We start from the raw sequence: 22,455 nt of genomic DNA, 5'->3' as shown, positions 1-22,455 counted from the left end.
GTTAAATCCCGAAGTGTTGGGCTGTGTTTACCCCTTTATATACTGAATCATTTAATTTACGGAAAAATACTTCAATTTTTTTCCCCCCAGCTTGTCAAGTAACTATGAAGCTCAAATGAAGAGTCTCTTAAGGATCGTGAGGATATTTTGTCATGTCTTTCGCATAGGCCCATCCTCTCCCAATAATGGAAATGACATGGGCTACAATGGAAATAAAACTCCAAGAAGTCAGGTGTTCAAGGTCAGAAAAGTATATGACGTTGTTAGGAAGATAGACGTTAAAGAGATGAATTTCACAAAGCATGCATTCATTAATCAGACATCTCATGAACAGGAAGTAAGTTTGGTTGATACCCATATCTGTTTTTAAGCTAGGCCCACCTCTTTACGTTTTGTGTAATCAATTTTTTTACATTTTTTTATTGACCTACAACTTACCTTTTCTTTTTCTTTTCTTAATTTCTCCTACCAATAATCTCATGTCATTTTAAAACATTTAAAATGTCTTATTATCACTCTGTGTTTGTAATGGTAGATCTTAGTTTTTAATTTCTGTTTTAGGTTTAGTAGTATAGCTTGTAATCTCAATGCTGTAATATTAAGAAATATACTAGAATGCATAAATGTAAATCCAAAATATGATAATTAGAGGTTTATCAGGTTTTTATCACTTCTTTTATATTTCTCAAAATAGATTAAATTTAATTTGTTTCTTTCTTCGCTTTCATCACCAAGTCTTTTCTGAAGTAATCTTGTTTAAGAACTTTCAGTCAATAACTTTATTACTGAATACTTTAAAGCTTATTGGCTTTCTACTATCTTGACACATCTGTACAAAGCTCTGGTTAATGAAGTCTCACCTCTGAATGTATATTTTTCATGTATATGATACTTCTGTAGGAAATTGCGTAACTTGCTATTTTGTAAAGCATTCCGTTTTTGCTATCCGCTAAATTTCATCTTTTCAAAACAGAGTTGTTACATTTTCTTAATGACGTGAAAATCACGTTAGCATTGAGGTAGGTATGTATCTTTGTTGAGAGATGAATATATTGGTAGAAACAAAGCAGCCCCAAAAGAGAATACTCAAAATTTGAACCTTGTAATTCTTCATTTTGTTGAATAGTGTTACCTACAGAAGGAGGGGAGAAAATATATAAATTAAAAAGCCTCTCTGTTTCAGATGATGTCTGATTCTTGTTGGTAAAATAGTCTGTCCTTTTTCTCAGTGGACTCTACTGGGAAATATGAAATCTACTGCAGAAGAAATATTGCTAATATAACTAAAGCTTTTTCCTAAAACTGAAATATTACAGTTGAATAACTTGATATGCAGGTGAACATCACTAAACTCTACTCACAGTGCCCTCCCTTATTGTCAGCAAAGATTTAATGGCAGAGTGCTGTGGGGAAGGTTTGTGTTACTAAGATCACATTGCTTCTCAAAATACACTGGTAATAGCCTTTTTACACTATATAAAGCAAAACTTATATTTTCAAATACATGAGCTGAGTATATTTAACGATGTTCTGTACTAACATGGCTTTAAATCTTAACTTGCTAATTAGCAAAAGTGAGAATTGCATGATGGGTCTCTGTTTTGTTTTGTTTGTTTTTAGCGAAGTTTGTCTGTGTTTAGAAACCTTAAATTTTGAAGAGAGGATTCTGCCTTGGCTTCTGATGGCTTTTCTGTCTGGGCATTTTTAGGACAGATTCATTTTCACTTTCAGGTGTTAGCCCTCATCTCCAGTTTTACATTTTACTTTACAAGCAACAGGGAAGGCTAGTTTAAAAATCTTCAGTGGTATGTTGCAAGGAGTATGCTTCTTTTGGACTCACAGTATTCAGATAGCTTAGGTGGTGGGGGCCAGAAAGTATTTGGCTCCCAGAAGGCATGTTTTCCTCTTTAATCCTTCTCTTAGGTATGTAGTGGTCCTGATCACTTTAATCTTTTGGGAAGGAAGACGTCATAATGTGCCTGCCAGTTAGCAGTGGATACTGTTTCAAGTGGAGGCTGCTTAAGATCTCTCAATGGTACCAAACAATGTGTACATATTTAATACATTTTAAAATGTATGTCTTGGGTGACATTCTGGCCCTACTGAAGTCAATGATAAAACTGACTGCTGCTGTTAACTTCAGTGGGGCCAAAATCGATTGATTGATACATATCAGTACAAGCTTCTGAAATAACTACAGTGAGTAGCAAAAGTTACTGCCACAAGTCAAAATATAAATCCATGCAAAGGTGAAATAAGCACCATGTCAAATCATATTAAAATATCTTCCATAGTACCCTCAACATTGCTAAATTTAGGCTTTAGATTGGAAGATACTTAAAGGCAAAGGTCCTTAACTTAGAGTTCTGCCACTGGCTTTACAGTTTATCCAGTGGCGTAGCTAGGTGGAGAAAACGGGGAGCGGAGATAAAAAAAAAAAAGGCGCCACCCGCTTGTACACACCTGGCAGCGCTCCGGGTCTTCAGCGGCACTTCAGCATTGGGTGCTTCACTCACTCCAGTCTTCGGTGGCACTGAAGGATACCCCCCGCTGCCGAAGACCGGAGCGATTGAAGAACCTGCTGAAGAGCTGCCGAAGACCCGGCTCACTGCTGGGTGAGTGAAAATTAAAAAGGCGCCACTTGTGGTTGGTGGGGGAGCAGCCGCTGCCCCGCTCCTCCCCTAAGTACGCTACGGAGTTGATATAGGATTCCAGTTGATCTTAACTTTCATGACTGCTGTTACGAAAGTAGTAGTCTTATGTAGCTGGCTTTCAAACCATTAGGGCTTTGCTTTGAATTGCACCAAGCAGTGAGAAGAACTAGTGCAAAGGATGAATGCTGTGCATTCATTTGAACTAGTGCAGAGCTCTGAGAACAGATATTGTATGCAAGTGTTCCCTCTTGTAGGCAGGTGGATGTATTCTTCACTAGGTGAAGCCGCTGGGTGCCCTTCAAGGAAAGAGCAACTCTAGAAATTTCCTTTTTGAGAAACCACCTTCCTGTGTCATGTTGTGCTGTGAAGATGAGTACAGGCATGGGAACTGGTCCTCTCTTCCCCCTCCTACCCCTAAGTATAAAAGAATAGCAGGGTGTCCTCTGTAAAGGAGCCCTTTCCTTTGGAATGTAATCCTCAGGGTTCAAAGGACCCTGAATCTGCTGACCTTTTGGACATGTTGCAAGACTGTTTAAAAAGGCTGTAGATGGAGCAAATGTTACCCATGTTGCTGTGTAGGGAAATGTGTGGTTTAATAAATATGATCATATGCAATCTGGTTACTCCTCTTAATATACTGATTTATTATATTTTAAAATTTTCAGAAGTGCTTAAGGTCTTGGGCCATGAATGCCCCCGAAATGGGGGTTGGAGTGTGGGAGGGGGTGAGAGCTCTGGGGTGGGGCCAGAAATGAGGCGTTCAGGCTGTGGGAGGAGGCTCCATTCTGGGGCAGGGGGTTGGAGTGCGGGAGTGGGTGAGGGCTCCAGCTAGGGATGTGGGCTCTGGGGTGGGGCTGGGGATGAGTGGTTTGGGGTGCAGGAGGGTGTTCCAGGCTCGGACCAAGAGATTCAGAGGCCAGGAGGGGGATCAGGGCTGGGGTACGGGGAGGGTCAGGGGTGCAGGCTCTGGGTGTCGCTTACTTCAAGCTGCTCCCGGAAGCAGCGCCATGGCCGTCCTATCTGCAGGCGCCATCCCTGCAGGTCCCATTGGCCATGGTTCCCAGCCAATGGGAACTGCAGGTGGAGGAGGGGACGGGCGCTTGGGGCGGGGCAGCATGTGGAGCTCCCTGGCTGCCCCTACATGAAAATCCCTGGCCCCACTCCCCAACTGGAGCGCTGGAGCGGGGCAAGCCCTCGACCCTGCTCCCCGGCGGGAGCTCAAGGGTCAGATTAAAAGGGCCGACGGGCCAGACGTTACCCCCGGGCTGCAGTTTACCCATCCCTGCTTATACACTTAAGTAAAAAAAAAAAAAAAAATGGCCACAGTAATCTGGCATGGAGAGGTGAAAAGGGTTTGGATAGACCCTGAGCATGGGCTAACATGGAAAAAGCTCACAGTTTGAGGGAAGAGAATAGCTGTGATCTTACTGGAGCAAGCTTCATTTAAGCTATTCCAAAGGTACTAAAAGTGGGTGTATTACCTGTGTCATGCAGATGATAGAATGCACTAGGAGTCAGCCCCACTTCGTGGGTGAAGGAATCACTAGCTAATTAAAACTCACTGCTTGATTATACTCAACTTTGGCTGTGCAAGGAAGTCCTTTGGCTAATATACATTTTGTTTAGAAACCCAAGTTTTGAAGGAAAATCCCTTTTAACTCAAATTAAAAGTCTGCCTGTGAGAAGCCCCTTTTCTGTTTACTTTGACCAGGCTCTAGTCTCCTCTCCATTATATTCCATTGAATACCTCAAATTATTTCAGATTCAAGACTGAAGTAATGGTCCCACATCAAATTGCAGCTTTAGTTTGTCAGTAACAGGCATGGATGGCTGCTTTGAGGTAGTCATTAGAAAAGGATCAGAACTTCTTGTTCTGCATTGTGTGTTCAAGCTCACTATAGATTACCTTTGCTACCTTGTAAACTGGAGGCAACAATTTGTCCAATAGGACCCTAAAAGAGCAAACTATCTTTGAAAAAATCATGCAGGCGCTACTTTTGCTTATGCTAAATGTTTCTCCCTGCAAGCATGCTTCTGTCTTACATTGCTTAAGTCATAGCCAGTTTGCTTTTATCTGGGTCTAACACTGGGACAATTTTAAGACTGTAGAACTCAATAAACTTGGCTAGTAATTCCAATAAATACTGATGTGATCTGCACACTTCCAGATTTACAAATTAATTGTATTCCAGGACACTTGAACTTGATAGTCATGTCCTTGAGAGTGGGCATCTTCTAAACCTGAGATCGAATACAAAAAATGTAGCAATACCTCTTTCCTGGTCCAAATTCAGTTCACAATGGACTTAGCTCATCTTATTCCAGCCAGGTACTAACACAATGCAATCCAAGTAAGTGGTGGTAGTATATGCAAGGTCAGATGCCTCATCCATGGGTAAATTAAATATGATGGTCTTGTTATTGATTAAGCATTAAATAGCCCAAAGTTGATGTTGGTGTTGACCAATTTCCCTGTGCATCCAAAGCAATATCCTTTAAGCCCTGGTCTACACTAGGACTTTAGGTCGAATTTAGCAGCGTTAAATCGATGTAAACCTGCACCCGTCCACACGATGAAGCCCTTTAGTTCGACTTAAAGGGGTCTTAAAATCGATTTCTATACTCCACCCTGACAAGTGGATTAGCGCTTAAATCGGCCTTGCCGGGTCGAATTTGGGGTACTGTGGACACAATTCGACGGTATTGGCCTCTGGGAGCTATCCCAGAGTGCTCCATTGTGACCGCTCTGGACAGCACTCTCAACTCAGATGCACTGGCCAGGTAGACAGAAAAAGAACTGCGAACTTTTGAATCTCATTTCCTGTTTGGCCAGCGTGGCAAGCTGCAGGTGACCATGCAGAGCTCATCAGCAGAGGTGACCATGATGGAGTCCCAGAATCGCAAAAGAGCTCCAGCGTGGACTGAACGGGAGGTACAGGATCTGATCGCTGTATGGGGAGAGGAATCCGTGCTATCAGAACTCTGTTCTAGTTTTCGAAATGCCAAAACCTTTGTCAAAATCTCCCAGGGCATGAAGGACAGAGGCCATAACAGGGATCCGAAGCAGTGCCGCATGAAACTTAAGGAGCTGAGGCAAGCCTACCAGAAAACCAGAGAGGCCAACGGCCGCTCCGGGTCAGAGCCCCAAACATGCCGCTTCTATGATGAGCTGCATGCCATTTTAGGGGGTTCAGCCACCACTACCCCAGCCGTGTTGTTTGACTCCTTCAGTGGAGATGGAGGCAACACGGAAGCAGGTTTTGGGGACGATGATGAGGAGGAGGAGGTTGTAGATAGCTCACAGCAAGCAAGCGGAGAAACTGGTTTTCCCGACAGCCAGGAACTGTTTCTCACCCTGGACCTGGAGCCAGTACCCCCCGAACCCACCCAAGGCTGCCTCCTGGACCCGGCAGGTGGAGAAGGGACTTCCGGTGAGTGTACCTTTTAAAATACTATACATGGTTTAAAAGCAAGCATGTGAAAGGATTAATTTGCCCTGGCATTCGCGGCTCTCCTGGATTTACTCCCAAAGCTTTTGCAAAAGGTTTCTGGGGAGGGCAGCCTTATTGCGTCCTTCATGGTAGGACACTTTACCACTCCAGGCCAGTAACACGTACTCGGGAATCATTGTACAACAAAGCATTGCAGTGTATGTTTGCTGGCGTTCAAGCAACATCCGTTCTTTATCTCTCTGTGTTATCCTCAGGAGAGTGAGATATCATTCATGGTCTCCTGGTTGAAATAGAGTGCTTTTCTTCAGGGGACATTCAGAGGAGCCTGTTCCTGCTGAGCTGTTTGCCTGTGGCTGAACAGAAATGTTCCCCGCTGTTAGCCACGGGGAGGGGGGAGGGGGTAGCCACGCGGTGGGGGGAGGCAAAATACGACCTTGTAACGAAAGCACATGTGCTATGTATGTAATGTTAACAGCAAGGTTTACCCTGAAAGAGTGTAGCCACTGTTTTATAAAATGTGTCTTTAAATACCGCTGTCCCTTTTTTTTTCTCCACCAGCTGCATGTGTTTCAATGAACACAGGATCTTCTCCTTCCCAGAGGCTAGTGAAGATTAGAAAGAAAAAAAAAACACACTCATGATGAAATGTTCTCTGAGCTCATGCTGTCCTCCCACACTGACAGAGCACAGACGAATGCGTGGAGGCAAATAATGTCAGAGTGCAGGAAAGCACAAAATGACCGGGAGGAGAGGTGGCGGGCTGAAGAGAGTAAGTGGTGGGCTGAAGACAGGGCTGAAGCTCAAATGTGGTGGCAGCGTGATGAGAGGAGGCAGGATTCAATGCTGAAGCTGCTGGAGGACCAAACCAGTATGCTCCAGTGTATGGTTGAGCTGCAGCAAAGGCAGCTGGAGCACAGACTGCCACTACAGCTCCTGTGCAACCAACCGCCCTCCTCCCCAAGTTCCATAGCTTCCACACCCAGACGCCCAAGAACGCGGTGGGGGGGCCACTGGCCAACCAGCCACTCCACCACAGAGGATTGCCCAAAAAAAAGAAGGCTGGCATTCAATAAATTTTAAAGTTGTAAACTTTTAAAGTGCTGTGTGGCATTTTCCTTCCCTCCTCCACCACCCCTCCTGGGCTACCTTGGTAGTCATCCCCCTATTTGTGTGATGAATGAATAAAGAATGCATGAATGTGACGCAACAATGACCTTATTGCCTCTGCAAGCAATGATTAAAGGGAGGAAGGGAGGGTGGTTAGCTTGCAGGGAAGTAGAGTGAACCAAGGGGCGGGGGGTTTCATCAAGGAAAAACAAACAGAACTTTCACACTATAGCCTGGCCAGTCATGAAACTTGTTTTCAGAGCTTCTCTGATGCGTACCGCACCCTCCTGTGCTCTTCTAACCGCCTTGGTGTCTGGCTGCGTGTAACCAGCAGCCAGGCGATTTGCCTCAACCTCCCACCCCGCCATAAACGTCTCCCCCTTACTCTCACAGATATTGTGGAGCACACAACAAGCAGTAATAACAGTGGGAATATTGGTTTCGCTGAGGTCTAAGCGAGTCAGTAAATTGCGCCAGCACGCCTTTAAACGTCCAAATGCACATTCTACCACCATTTTGTACTTGCTCAGCCTGTAGTTGAACAGCTCCTGACTACTGTCCAGGCTGCCTGTGTATGGCTTCATGAGCCATGGCATTAAGGGGTAGGCTGGGTCCCCAAGGATACATATAGGCATTTCAACATCCCCAAAGGTTATTTTCTGGTCTGGGAATAAAGTCCCTTCTTGCAGCTTTTGAAACAGACCAGAGTTCCTGAAGATGCAAGCGTCATGTACCTTTCCCGGCCATCCCACGTTGATGTTGGTGAAACGTCCCTTGTGATCCACCAGAGCTTGCAGCACTATTGAAAAGTACCCCTTGCGGTTTATGTACTCACCAGCTTGGTGCTCCGGTGCCAAGATAGCGATATGGGTTCCGTCTATGGCCCCACCACAGTTAGGGAATCCCATTGCAGCAAAGCCATCCACTGTGACCTGCACATTTCCCAGGGTCACTACCCTTGATATCAGCAGATCTTTGATTGCGTGGGCTACTTGCATCACAGCAGCCCCAACAGTAGACTTGCCCACTCCAAATTGATTCCCAGCTGACCAGTAGCTGTCTGGCATTGCAAGCTTCCACAGGGTTGTCGCCACTCACTTCTCAACTGTGAGGGCTGCTCTCATCTTGGTATTCATGCTCTTCAGGGCAGGGGAAAGCAAGTCACAAAGTTCCATGAAAGTGCCCTTACGCATGCGAAAGTTTCGCAGCCACTGGGAATCGTCCCAGACCTGCAACACTATGCGATCCCACCAGTCTGTGCTGGTTTCCCGAGCCCAGAATCGGCGTTCCACAGCATGAACCCGCCCCATTAGCACCATGATGCATGCATCGGCAGGGCCCATGCTTTCAGAGAAATCTGTGTCCATGTCCTGATCACTCATGTGACCGCGCTGACGTCGCCTCCTCGCCCGGTATTGCTCTGCCAGATTCTGGTGCTGCATATACTGCTGGATAATGCGTGTGGTGTTTAATGTGCTCCTAATTGCCAAAGTGAGCTGAGCGGCCTCCATGCTTGCCTTGGTATGGCGTCCGCACAGAAAAAAGGCGCGGAACAATGTCTGCCATTGCTCTGACGGAGGGAGGGGCGACTAACGACATGGCTTACAGGGTTGGCTTCAGGGAGCTAAAATCAACAAAGGGGGTGTCTTTACATCAAGGAGTATTTCAGGCAGGACTTCACGGAGGGTTCCAATAAGAAATGGTGCACCTAAGTTATTGTTCTTATTGGAACAAGCAGGTTAGTCTGGCCTCTGATTGATACATGGCTAGATTTACCTCACTGCACCTTCTCTGTGAGTGACTGCAGTGTGACCTAGAGGAATGAGTCCCCTAGACAGGGGAGCGGGGGGGGGGGGAGGAAGCAAATGAGTACAAAACAAATCTGGTCTATTTTTTGTTTTGATCCACTCCATCTATCTTTTAGATCTTTGGCTGGCAGCAGACGGTGCAAAAGGACTGCATGCCATCCACATCTCTTGCCTGCCCGCAGAAGATGGTACAGTGCGACTGCTAGCAATCCATATCGCCTGCCTGCTCACCATAAGACAGTTCAATAGGACTGACTGCAGGACTAAAGAGCATGACCTGGTCAAGTCACTCCAAATTTAGTCCCTGCGCCCATGTCTGCCCAGGCGCTCCTGGCCGACGTGGCCAGGAGCACCTCGGACATGACGATGACGGCTACCAGTCATATTGCACCGTCTGCTGCCACAAGGCAATGGGTTGCTGCTACTGTGTAGCAATGCAGTACCGCGTCTGCCAGCACCCAGGAGACATAGGGTGACGGTTACCTGAGCGGGCTCCATGCTTGCCGTGGTATGGCGTCTGCACAGGTAACTTAGGAAAAAAGACGCGAAACGATTGTCTGCCCTTGCTTTCACGGAGGGAGGGAGGGAACGGGGGCCTGACGATATGTACCCAGAACCACCCGCGACAATGTTTTAGCCCCATCAGGCATTGGGATCTCAACCCAGAATTCTAATGGGCAGCGGAGACTGTGGGAACTGTGGGATAGCTACCCACAGTGCAACACTCTGGAAGTCTACGCTTGCCTCGGTACTGTGGAAGCACTCCGCCGAGTTAATGCACTTAGAGCATTTTCTGTGGGGACACACACACTCAAATATATAAAACTGATTTCTAAAAAAACGACTTCTATAATTCGACCTTATTCCGTAGTGTAGACATACACTAAGAGATCACTGGGACAAATAAATGTTAGACATGCTATGCCTGAATTGTGGCTTAGTATTCTGTAGGCTTCAGTGCCTGTATTAAGTTTTTAATCCTCTTGTTCTGCTGATTTTTTTTAAGAAGTCTTTGATTTTTTTCTGATAGTTTTGTTAAATATGACAGTGTACTAATGAACCTCTTTGCATAATCTCCTTGTCCTAATCAGAGAAGCCTGTAACATTTGATTCTCTCATTTCTAGAATCAAATTATGATTTTTTGTTGTCATATGGTTATCGCTTTTATGGACTAGTGGTTCCCTGCTCTAAAACTTGTTAAAACTAAAACATTTGTCAGTTGACTGGAAGGTATTGCTGTATACTGCAGCATGAGAGCTGGGTTTGATTTCTGGCATTCCAGATCAGTAGAGAAGTGGCTCTCAACCTTTCTGGATTACTGTACCCCTTTCAAGAGTCTGATTTGTCTTTCGTACCTGCAAGTTTCACCTCACTTAAAGTACTTGCTTACAAATCCGACATAGAAATACAAAAGTGTCACAGTACGCTATTATTGAAATATTGTACACGTACCCCTGGTTGAGAACCACTGTTGTAGAGAATAAAAGTGCTGCACAAGCAACGTGAATAGGTTTAAGGGAAGGGGTAGTGCCGTGTGTTACTGAACGGTAGCCTTTCTGGACACACAAAATAAAAATGATGTGACTCAAAGGATGTTTGATATATGTGCTAGAATCATAGAAATATAAAACTGGAAGGGGCTTTGAGAGGTCAAGTACAGCCCCTTGCGCAAGGAGAAAATGGAGATCAGTTACTTTTTCCTTATTCATATTGGATATAGAATAGAATTAAATTAATTCTTACCATTATAGAATGAAGTGTAAGGTCTACATTTTTAAAAGCCAATGAAGTTGGTTTCTTGGTGACCACTTCAACTAAGTCATCCTGCTTAGGCATGGTCATTAATGCTGGCATAAAACGTAGACCGCTTTGGAAGTGTGTGTGGGTGAGGCGGATTCACATTTGGTAAGTTATAATGTTGAAATAGGAAAACAGGAACTGAAACTGTCTTGACCACAGCTCTGAATACAATCGGAATGAATTTTGGGTCAGACCTCCAGGAATACCAATTTGATGCCTTAAGGGCATAATGGAACAGAGAATTAAAAACAGGAGTCCTAAGAAATCAAGAAGGGTGTCTGATAAGCATCTGAAATACTTAGGAGAAAGCACGCTTTAGAAATGCAAGGCTAGATTTGTCTTTCTGAGTATATATGTTATGTATACAGCTACTTTTTAATCTGATTTTTCTGTAATTCAGTAAATCTTGTTTTTAATTAAAACATTTAAGTCTTACATTGTTTTGTGGTAAAGTCTGTCATGCATCCTTGAAGGGAAGCTAACCTTCTGATCTCTTGTGAGAAATAATTGAGGTAAAAATGACTCCTATGTTGAAGCACTCAGTTGATGTGACCCCTAAGAAGTGTCATCCGTATGCTGTTTTGTCAGCATGGGTGCAAAGAAAACAGGTATCAGTCAGTGGCAGGAACAGAGTACTGAAGTTATAAGGTCCAGATCCCACTTCTCAAGCACAGCAGAACCCTGTTTACTGACCCTCCCTTAACAGGCTCTACACATTTTACCAGATGAACCAGGACTCCAGGATCAGAAGTGGGCAATCTCTCCTGTGGCCACTAGATGGTGCTGCAGCATCACATTTTCCCATTTTCTGTTTTTTCCAGAATTTGGATTATCTGATCTGGTTCCGGTTCCAGTTTGACCAGATTAATGGGGAAATACCTCATAACTGTACCTCTGCAATAATGCTTTTAAGATGGGGGATGAACTGATAATACGTGTGTGCATACAAAAGCTGCCTTACTTAATCCATACTCTTCAGTTACACCTCTAGTGAGCTATGGTCTTAAACAAAATAGATACTAAATATCTTGTCCTGTAAAAAAAAAAAACAAAAACAAAACAAAAAACAACAAATTAAACTGCTCTATGTATCAGGTTGCAAAATAGTGAATGAGATTGGTTTTTAAAGGGCAGTGGGGAAACTTCCATAATTATACCAATAAACTTATTTCTAGCTGGTGAAATGATCATATTAGCCATATGAACTGAGATGTTGGTGATACTAGCAGAACTACTCATAAAAATACTAATTTTGGTCCTGCTCTGGCAAACTGTATGTTGATGGTTAGTGTGCGCTTGCATAGAGCCCTGTTGACTTAACTGGGGCTCTGTATAGGTGCAAGGGTCTACCTGATTGGAGCAGCTTGCTTGATCTAGATATAAAAAAGAACAGACTTGTTCAGACTTCCAACATTTCAAATAGTATACTCAGGATTGTTAAGACTTGAATTTCATCTGTCTCACTGCCTGACCCTAGCAGTTAGGATAGTGCTACTTCTGGTCAGTGGTGTGTACATAGCAACTGCTGGACCAGCACGCATGTGTGAGAGAGTTATAAATTAAAGTTGGTATAAAACACCAGGTGATCATATATCTTTTCTTTATCTACTACTTGATTCCCCTCCCCTGCTCCTTTCTCCACGGTTGTATGTAGGTTTTTTAGATTATTGTATGGATATGTGAAAAGATTTTACTTGAACAAGTACTTGACTCATCTATGAGATAAGCTTTATTAGAATTTAATTCAGCAGCTTCACCATTTGCATGGAAGTCATGCTGTACTTGTCTTTATTTATGGTGTGATCTTATTTCTAATATTCACGAATATGTCCAATTACATTTTTGTCATTTCCTTGTGCATTGCAGCCGCTGGAATTACTCTGGCACTCATTAGATGAATGGCTAGTTCTAATAGCTACAGAATTGATGAAAAACAAGAGAGACTCTGCCAACATTACATCCATTTTACTAAAGCAGAAAGGGCCAAATCAGCAGGATGATACTCTTAAGCCTGCCTTTGATGCTGCAGGAACTGAGAGCAGAGAAAAGCTATCTACTGACACAGGGGATTCTAAAGCATATGATGTTGCAAGGAAGCAGGAAGCTTGTGCGGATTGCCAGGATGTTATCTCAGTGACAGCGAACAGGCTGAGTGCTGTCATTCAAGCGTTTTATATGTGCTGCTCCTGTCAGATGCCTCAAGGGTAAGGAGGATTCTGCTCGTTATCTAAAATTTTATTTTTTAAAATTAGTCTGATTTCTTGTGAAAATATGAATACTGACATATTAAACTAACGACAATGAAGGGATTGCTCTGTGCTTCTTTCATTTGTTCAAGTATTTTATTTTCCTAACGCTTCTAAACAATGTAGCTTACCTTCCTTTTCTTAGTGTTGCTGCTGTCTCATGAAAATTCTCAGTGCGATTCTGCTCACATTGAGTATCTTGAGTAGTTTTTGCCTTTTTTGTCTTATTACATGTGATAGTTGTGGGAAAACGTGATCTCCTGGGATTCAACTACTTCCACTTTATATTCTACATGTGAAGTCCTCCCTAGTTTCACATAATTATGTTAATAACTGCTACTATAATTGTGATGTCAGAAAAATCAGAACTGTCATTCATGCAAAAATAAGCACCGGTGGCAGAACTCATCTGACTTGATGTTGCAGAGAATTGTAATGGTGTACAAAACCTTTATCTCTAGGTCATGCCCATTATGAATTCAGTCCCAGGTTAGCAGACATTAAAAAGCTGTTACCCTATGACATCTGTTCTAATGGCCCATGTGAAATAGATTGGTGGTCTCAGTCCAATACCTATAAAAATGGCAAAGAGTCCTGTGGCACCTTATAGACTAACAGGGGTATTGGAGCATAAGCTTTTGTGGGTGAATACCCACTTTGTTGGATGCAGTCCAATACCTAGTTAGTAGACAAGTGTCTCCATTATAACTGAACTCTTCTTGTTAATCTATTGGACATAAAGGATTGAACTTGGCTTGATAATATGCTACTTGCCCTGGAAGCATAACACTGTTGGTATTAGTGGGATAGTGTAAGAGAGCTTGTATTGCTGCTCCCTCAGTTTTACTAAGGCTAGAATTTCATTGAATAGTATTGTCCATGCAACACTTCTTTCACAAATTCAAATCTAAAAGAAAATGTTTCTGCTTTCATAAATATACTTAGCAGTAGGAGTAATAAAAAAAAACTTCTTGTCTAACTCTACAAGATTAGATTAGAATCCAGAGGATATTCCCAACAGAGCAAAATTAATTGAAGGCTGATCAGTTGTAGATGGAAGTTTTTTGACACGGGCAACATGTCCTCTTTTTTAAGTTGAGAAGGGAGTCAAACTTTTACAGTCTCCAACTCTTTCTAAATATTGAGTATACTTTGGAAAATAGATTAAAGAAAACTAGAAAAATAGGTTAAAAATAGGGTTCCCCCTCTAAGTGAGGATTATAATGATTGCACAAAACTCTTAGCCACTCAATGGTTAGCACAATACTGGATGTAGATATAGGGTAGGCTTAAAACCATAAAAACTTTTAAAAGCATTTAATATATTTTAAAATAACTTCAGGTCTTGGCAGTTAAGAGGAAGTTCCAGAACTGTTCTCCTGCAAGAACTGATAAATCAGAAGCCTAAAGCAGTGTAAAAGATGCAGTTCCCTAAAATGTTTGAGGTCTTTTATGTCATCACCTCTTGCTGGAGAAATACAGGTTTCTGAGTTCAGGTGTGGGCAGGTGAAAGGTCATGATCATATTAATGTCTTTTGGCTTGGTCGATACTACAGACTTATGTCGCTATAACTACATTGCTCATGGGTTTGGAAAATCCACATCTCTGAGCGACGCAGTTATGCTAACTTAACTCCCAGTGCAGACAGTGCTATGTCAACAGGAGGGCTTCTCCTGTCAGCATAGCTACCGCCTCTCAGGGAGGCAGAGTACCTACCAGGGATGTAGGTAGCATCTCCACTAAGTGCTACAGTGGTGCAGCTGCAGCTCTGTATGTGTAGACAAACCTTTGGTATCTGTGTTTGTATTAAATGTTTTAGTTCATCTTCAGATGTTAATACCTTTTGAGATCTATCTTAAACAGTTAAAAGCTCCACTAAAAACATAGTAATGTTAACATTCTCTGTATATTTAAATATAAACTCAAGATGTTAGGTGCTCTTAACGTAATAGTAGAAAGGATGTATGCACTGGATGATACAATTTAGCGTGTATTCCCACCTGCATAGTGAAAGAAGCAAAAATTCTGCAGAAAAAGCATGTGATCAGTTAGGCTGTAATATAAATCATATGCCCAGGAGAGCAGTTACTAGTCAGGCTGCATGACTCTTTGACTCTTCTTGCCTTCTTGATTGCTTTGCTTCTTGATTGCTTCTTGATTGCATCCACAGTGGTGGTGTTTAAACTTATAGTATATCTAGTTAGTTATATACTTGAAAAATCCTTTACCTCAACATGATACAGGGATTGCATAGGATTTTTTTACTTAAAATTACAAGGTTTGTTGTATAATCTTAAATTCTCCATTTGTTTTATTTTCATTGAACAAAAATTATTTACAACTAAGTACATTTTGTTTGTATTACAGGATGACATCACCTCGTTTTATAGAATTTGTCTGCAAACATGACAATGTTCTTAAGTGCTTCGTTAACCGGTAGGCCTTCAAAAGTTTGTTTTTACTTGACTAAAATGTTAGTTACAAATTCATATTTAATTGTGATTCAGAGGTGTTCGTTGCTGGGTACAATCCTGATCTAGCATGTATTCATACACATCTAACTATGCACATTAGTAGGCCCATTGCACTCTGTGGAAGTACTCCTGTGCATAAATGATGCATGTCCACAAGCGTTTGTAGGAACGAGGCTTGAATGAATATGTATGTAAGCAACTGTTCTGTATGTTTCGTATCCCAAAGCTTGTCAAGAAAGAACTAGAACTATTGGTCTGTGAGTAGGTGCCATTTCCTACGCTGCTCCAAACACAGCCCACACGAGCGGTCAGAATTACCCTCCATCTCCCAAGAGTTTGGTTTACTCACAAAAGGAATGTTGAATGAAACATGTAGCCTAGTTTGTCTTCTCCTTATGCTTGGCTGCTCCCATAGTTCCTCTGAGGATTGCTCCGTCTACTCCCTTGTCCTCTCTCTAAAGAGCCTCTTTAGGTGAGGTGAGGTAATGCAAGCCTCCCGCGAAATGAGTCAGGAAAACACACTTTATGCAATGACCTTGTTTCTTGAAAATATCCTGTAATCATTTTTGGTTTGTTAGACTTTTTAAAATACCTTTTTAGGTATGCTCATTTCTGTCATGAGACTTTGGTTAGATCTGTGCACCTGCAACTAGTAAACTTCCAACCTAAAACGTTTTTTTTTCAGAAACCCCAAAATAATTTTTGACCACTTTCATTTTCTCCTTGAGTGCCCTGAACTGATGTCAAGATTCATGCACATCATAAAAGCACAGGTAAATGTTAAGCACTGCTTATTTACATCTTCAATACAACACTCTTTTTTTTCATTTGCACAGCCATAAAGTACTGATTAACTCTAAACAGTGGAGGTTAACTACCTCTAGTATTTGAGCTTAAACAAATAGATTGTGATAGTTGTCAGGGTGAACTTTTTAACTGCTATCTTTTCCACTTAAAATATAACTGAAGTACTTTGAGGACAATTGTGACCAACTGTTTCTGGCCTGTAGCTGCGCAATGATTAGTCTGAGTCTTCAATTTATAATTCTGCTATGGCTGCTCACTTCAGTCAGATATGTTGCCAGGACACTCTTGCTCTCTGTAGTATACCTCCTACCACCTGTCACGTGCCATCTGAGGTTAAAAAACTTGGGTATTATTGCAGTTGCTTTCTTTCTTTTTTGTGTTCCTGTGAGTTAAGTAAAAGGGCACGAAACAAAACCCAGTACAGTCAGTGTATTACTGCTGCAAACAAGGCCACACATGTTAGCATCGGCTGCAATGTGATCATTATCCAAGTCTGCATTAGGACTGCTGGTGGGTGGCTTGTGGCCAGCACTTTGTGTTTCTTTTAATCTTCAACAAATTGCACAAGAGAGCACCTTTACTCCTGGGGATAGTCTGGTGATTTCCTAATATTCTGTGTAGTCCTGCTCATTAGAAAGACCTGTGATAAGAAACCATTTTTGTTGGTCCTTTAGACAAGTTTCTCTAAAGATTTGCTCAAATCCTAAGAAGGCATGGAGGCCAGCTCTGGGCCATGCTGCCTGAGTAGCAAAAATCTCTTTAAAGAAATTCTGTATTTTGAGAGTTATAAAGGTCTGGAGAGGATTCCCCTCTCCTCCATAGTCCACAAAGGAAAAAAATTATTTTAAGAACTAGAGTTTATGAACCCACGTCCATTGCCATGTGACTAACTTTTCAGGGTAGGGTGTGAGGTGTGTGCTAGCTGTCAGTGCCCTAGATGATTTTCAATTCTATTCCATATTGTACCCAGCCAAGCCCCGTATTCTGGTATCCTATCCACTGAAGCAAGTAAAGGCATGTTCTGCTTCCCCCAAGTGATGATCAGTGGGGAGAGAACACACCTCGTGTCAGGCCTTGTTCTAAGCAAAATCCCTAACAGTCGCCACAATTGTTTGAATCTTATGAGTCAAACAAGATGGAACTACCTTTCTGGTGAGATCTGCTGAAAAATGTCATTTTGTATAGATTTCTAGGGAATCCTGGCTGTTTCCATTTCCATAGCTCTTATTTGCTATTGAATTAGAGGTCACAAAAGTACTTTGAATTACTGTAAATCATACCTTTCATTGTTGCTGTCATTTTAATGACAGTGTTGACTTTTCTATCGAGAGTTATATTTGGTTTTTTGTTTGTATCTTAGAACAGCTTCTACTTTTAGTTTTAAGATAAACCTGCAATGGTGGACAAAACACCATATGAATAAGGATTTAAAATATTGAATTTCTGAGTCAGTAATTCTCATTATAGTCTCTGGAGTATCAGGGGACTCTACAATAAAACATTCTGAGAATCCAACAGTGGGGGTTTTGGGTGTTGTGAGGGGAGGTGGGTCTATGAGACTTTTTCCTTCATTAAATTGAGGAAACAGAATCAGTACCCTAAATGAGGAAAACCTCTTTCATCAAACAGCTTCTTAAAAACCAGAGCAGTTTCACATTAAGGCCCTGTCTATGCTACATAATTTAAATAAGTTTGTAACCACTTAGCAGCATGGTTGGCCATAAACATGATTTGTCTCCACAACTCTCTGTTCACTGTCAGCTGCCACAGTTGATAACCTGTCAAGTATCAGGGGGTAGCTGTGTTAGTCTATACCCACAAAAACAACAAGGCACCTTAAAGACTAACAGATTTATTTGAGCATAAGCTTTTGTGGGTAAAGAACCCACTTCTTCAGTGCATCTCAAATAAAGCATCTTCAGTGCATCTCCCCCCTTAGCCCTCCCCCCGCCCCCCCCCGGTCCTGTGTGGAAAGGACTTCAAAGCTTGACGGTGTAAATGGTGAGGCCAGTCCTCCTTGTCTGAACACGGAACCCGCAATGCTGCTTCTGGCATTTTCTCTAAGCGTTCTGTCTGCTGAGATGTGAGATAGCTGCCCACATTTCCCAGAATGCACTGATGCAGATAGCATAGTAAGTGCACATGCATAATTGTATTTTAACTATGGTTGTGAGATAGAAGTGATGTACTGAAAGACAAACACATAACTGGGTCACATGGGTGTCATGAACTGGTTACAAAAACATGGCTGTACTTGTTGTATGATCAGGGCCTAACTTCGGTCAAAACCAAATCAGACATACTGAATTTCTCTCAAAGCTGAAGAAAATAACTGACTTAAAAAAACCAACCAACCAAAAACCATTCTGAATTTGCTCACTTTTACCGAAGACCTCTTCCATCATCATATTCGGTAAAGTCCTATTATTGTCTGGTACTATTGATTATGGCCTCTTTAGCATAGGGGATCAATGAGGAATAAGAATGGAAGCATATGCTTGTGTTAATATGTTAAATAGACCATGTGGAGGATAGTTTCAAAGAAAACATTATTCGTGAGAATTCATTATTGAACTTAAAAGTGAGCTAATTGGTTGCAAATGTATTCAATTACAGATCTAATGTTCAAAGTGCCTGGACATAAGCACTTGAATTGTTAAGTGTCGTCTTTTCCAAATACAAAAATGAGCTATACAGAATGTTTGTATTTTCTTTTCTCAGGATTAGTGCTTGATTTTGCTTTTAGTTCCTTTGTGAAATCTTGTTGAAATGTCTAATTACTCTTTAATGAAGTCCCTTACTGGAGCTTAATATTTAAAGTGAATTTAACAGAATGCTTTGATTACTAGCCTTGAGTATGATTGACTAATACATTGGGCATTTTTCACCTGTTTTGTTTTGTAGCCCTTTAAAGATCGTTGTGAGTGGTTCTATGAACATTTGCACTCTGGACAGCCAGATTCAGACATGGTGCACAGACCAGTCAATGAAAATGACATCCTGTTGGTTCACAGAGGTATTAGACTACAAGGAGAAGGAGTGCATGTATAAAGTGCGTAATATTTTTGTGATTCTTTCTTTTAAGATATAAAATTAACTAGTGTTTCATATTTAGATTCTATTTTTAGGAGTAGCTGTGAAGTTGTGTTTAAAGCAAATTGTGCAAAGCTAAAGCAGGGGATTGCGGTGCGATTCCATGGCGAAGAAGGCATGGTGGGTAAAACCTTCATAAACAATTTTTTGATATACATATAAATCATTTATACTAATTCTAACTAAAATTTTAATCTAAATGAAATTTTAACAATACTCTTATACTTTTGCTTAAGAAATATATTTGGTTACTCATTTTGTTAAACTATTTGTAAAATTAAATTTCTTTGTGCTGTATTGTTATCCTTTTGACATGTAGGGTCAAGGTGTGGTACGTGAATGGTTTGATATCTTATCCAATGAGATAGTTAATCCAGATTATGCACTGTTCACCCAGTCAGCTGATGGTATGTTGGTATCTCTTGTTCTTCTAACTTTACATTTTGCTTCAGCAAATGATCATAATCTAAGGAAAAGGTCAGATAAATTATTCATAATGCAAACCGTTATCAATTAAGATATAAAGAACAGAAAAAATCCTTTGCTATTAAAGAAATAGTGTGCACTGTCCATTAACTACAACTGAGAACTAAGCAACTTTTATTAGTTGAAGTGTTGCTGACTGACCTGCCAGTATTGCTCTTTCTTTGGCATGGGTGGAGAAATTCTATTTTAGGTCTTTTTGACTTTCCAGTTTAATCTTCCTGTCTTTTTCTTGGTAGTAAGAAGACATACCTCATGCATCAGCAGCAAAAGGGTGCAGTCTTTCCCCTTGCAGTTACTTGTATGTCTGGGCTGATGCAGGCAGGATATGGGGAGTTTTTCATCACGTCTTGACATCAGCCCCACAACTGGTTTCTGCAGTAAAAACAGCTATTCATCTCCCTGGAATTGCTCTTCAGTGCCTAGCGTCTTGTCTCTTGGGTACCCAACAGATCTTCTAGCTGTAAAGCTTTCTTCAGCAGTAGGGATTGTCTGTCTCACTCCTTCTACCAGTTTCTTAGGAAACTGCAAAGAGAACCCAGCCAGCAAATGTTGCATCCTGAAAGCTGGGAAAAAGGATTTAGGAAGGTGTGTGAGAGAGACTGAACTTTCTGTCACCATGCTTTAATAGATGAAGAGGAGCTGTTAGGCTTTAATCCTGCAAACACTTAAAGTATGTTCAGAACTTTAGCCATGTGAATAGCCATGGAACTGCTTATGTGAGTAAAATGATGCCTGTGCATAAGGATTGTCGGTATTGGGGCCTATATGTAGTAGATCATTATTACCCTTACGATGAGGGCATAATTCAGAGTCATCCCTGATAGTCTATTAAAATTCCATTTTAACCCATTTCTTTCCTAAATCACTTTAGTCCTGCTGAATGTAGTACAGAAATTACAATCTGAATTAGAATATGCTAAAAACAAACACACACAAAAACCAGAACAAATTTTTACTTCAGTGTTTCAGATAATCAAACAAGCTGATTACTTAGGTAGAAGAAAAATAACTTTGAAATAGACCACAGGTAAGTACAGCTACACTTAAGCAAGTTGTTTGGCTCTAATTATAGTCTATTGAACAATGCACGCTAATTCTAAATGTCTGGAGAACTTGCTTCAACTTTTTATTATGTAGAAAGTTACCGAGAACTTGAAATTACATAATTAAATTTTAATTATACAGAGGAACATTTCCTCCTCCTTTTTCATAGTGTCAGACCTTGCCTATTGTAAGTTGTGCCCAAGTTTTGGCTATGCGTGTTTTATATTCGCTCTAGATGGCCTTTATACTTTAACTCCAAACCAGCAAGAATGTAAATATTTCTGAAAAATATTCAAATTTTTGTAAATTTAGTAGATTGAGGCGAAGAAGGTACACACACTTTGGCCCTGGGAAATGTTGTTTTTGTTTGAAATGTTAAGAATGTATATGTTCAGTAAGAAATATCAAAGTTTCAGTTTTAATCAGTAATTACAAGTTTTATCCTGTTTTTTTGCTTTTTGCTTTTGGTCACAATAGATTGCTCAGAAAAGGGGGTAGTGTGGGTGTGTTTTTGTTTTTGTTGTCCTACGAACAAATTGCAACTGTTGAATATATTTGAGAGATTCAAATTACAGTAAAAATTATATAGGCTGCAGTTGTAAGATACAGGCTAAAACTATGACTAAATATAATAGCACCCTTTTGTTTCATAGGAACAACCTTCCAGCCAAACAGCAACTCTTCTGTAAATCCTGATCACTTGAACTACTTTCGATTTGCTGGACAGATCTTGGGTTTAGCTCTGAATCACAGGCAGCTGGTCAACATTTACTTCACAAGGTCATTCTACAAGCATATTCTTGGTATGGTTCTATTAAAATCCTGTTTTAGACAACAAATTCATTTCAGTAAATGATATAAATGATGTGGCTTGGTGGTACAGTTACTTATGCACTAGGCTTTCATCTTTGGTGACCTATGGTAAAAAATGGTGGATGTGAAAGTAAGTCTTTTTTTGCGTGCATCAGAGTTGCAGCACAATACGTCATGACTGGCATTCTCTGAAGAAAGACTTAGATTGGAATACTAAAGTTGTTGAAAATGGAAGTATACTGGGTACTTCTGTACGGGGAATCTTAGTAGAGCAACTTTTGCGCTATATCAACTGGAGCAAATAGCTCGTCCTTCACTCTTATTAACCAATATATGAAGCTCACTTGTGGATTTTTCTTAAGAAAAAATTTCAGTGCCACTGCTATAACACCTTTCAAGTATAAATATATAATTAGTGGCCACTGCCACTTTGCATTCGATTGTCTTTTTAAAAACATTCTTAGTTCAGAGACCAGAAGTACAGGCATTATAGCCAGCAAGTTTATTAGTTTTATCATGTAATAACACCCTGTTGATATTTAAATGGCACGTTCATTCTAAACCTTGTTTTCCAAGGTTTGTAATTTCTTAGATATGTTCTGGTCTGAAATTACTTATGTTCCTTAGCCTAGAAGTATGAGACCTTTCAGGAATTCTGACAAAAATCTC

The 22,455-nt window shown here is 41.2% G+C and overlaps 1 protein-coding gene across 2 annotated transcripts in view; it reads left to right on the top strand.

Annotated features, from left to right (window-relative positions):
• Window positions 1-22,455, top strand: part of HACE1 (HECT domain and ankyrin repeat containing E3 ubiquitin protein ligase 1) — a 93,200-nt gene that overhangs the window by 35,016 nt on the left and 35,729 nt on the right. The window contains exons 11-18 of one of the 2 annotated variants that reach the window (XM_077812871.1): window positions 91-241; window positions 12,689-13,026; window positions 15,437-15,505; window positions 16,229-16,316; window positions 19,255-19,366; window positions 19,466-19,563; window positions 19,763-19,850; window positions 21,627-21,776. In XM_077812871.1, the coding sequence (XP_077668997.1) occupies window positions 91-241; window positions 12,689-13,026; window positions 15,437-15,505; window positions 16,229-16,316; window positions 19,255-19,366; window positions 19,466-19,563; window positions 19,763-19,850; window positions 21,627-21,776 (1,094 nt within the window). Of the gene's footprint in view, window positions 1-90; window positions 338-12,688; window positions 13,027-15,436; window positions 15,506-16,228; window positions 16,317-19,254; window positions 19,367-19,465; window positions 19,564-19,762; window positions 19,851-21,626; window positions 21,777-22,455 lie in introns of both variants that reach the window. The other variant, XM_077812870.1, reaches the window with a different exon arrangement.

Source organism: Eretmochelys imbricata, chromosome 3 (assembly GCF_965152235.1).
Source record: "Eretmochelys imbricata isolate rEreImb1 chromosome 3, rEreImb1.hap1, whole genome shotgun sequence".
NCBI lineage: Eukaryota > Metazoa > Chordata > Testudines > Cheloniidae > Eretmochelys > Eretmochelys imbricata.
The sequence above is the reverse complement of the archived record's forward strand: the minus strand, read 5'-3'. Positions and strand labels throughout refer to the sequence as shown.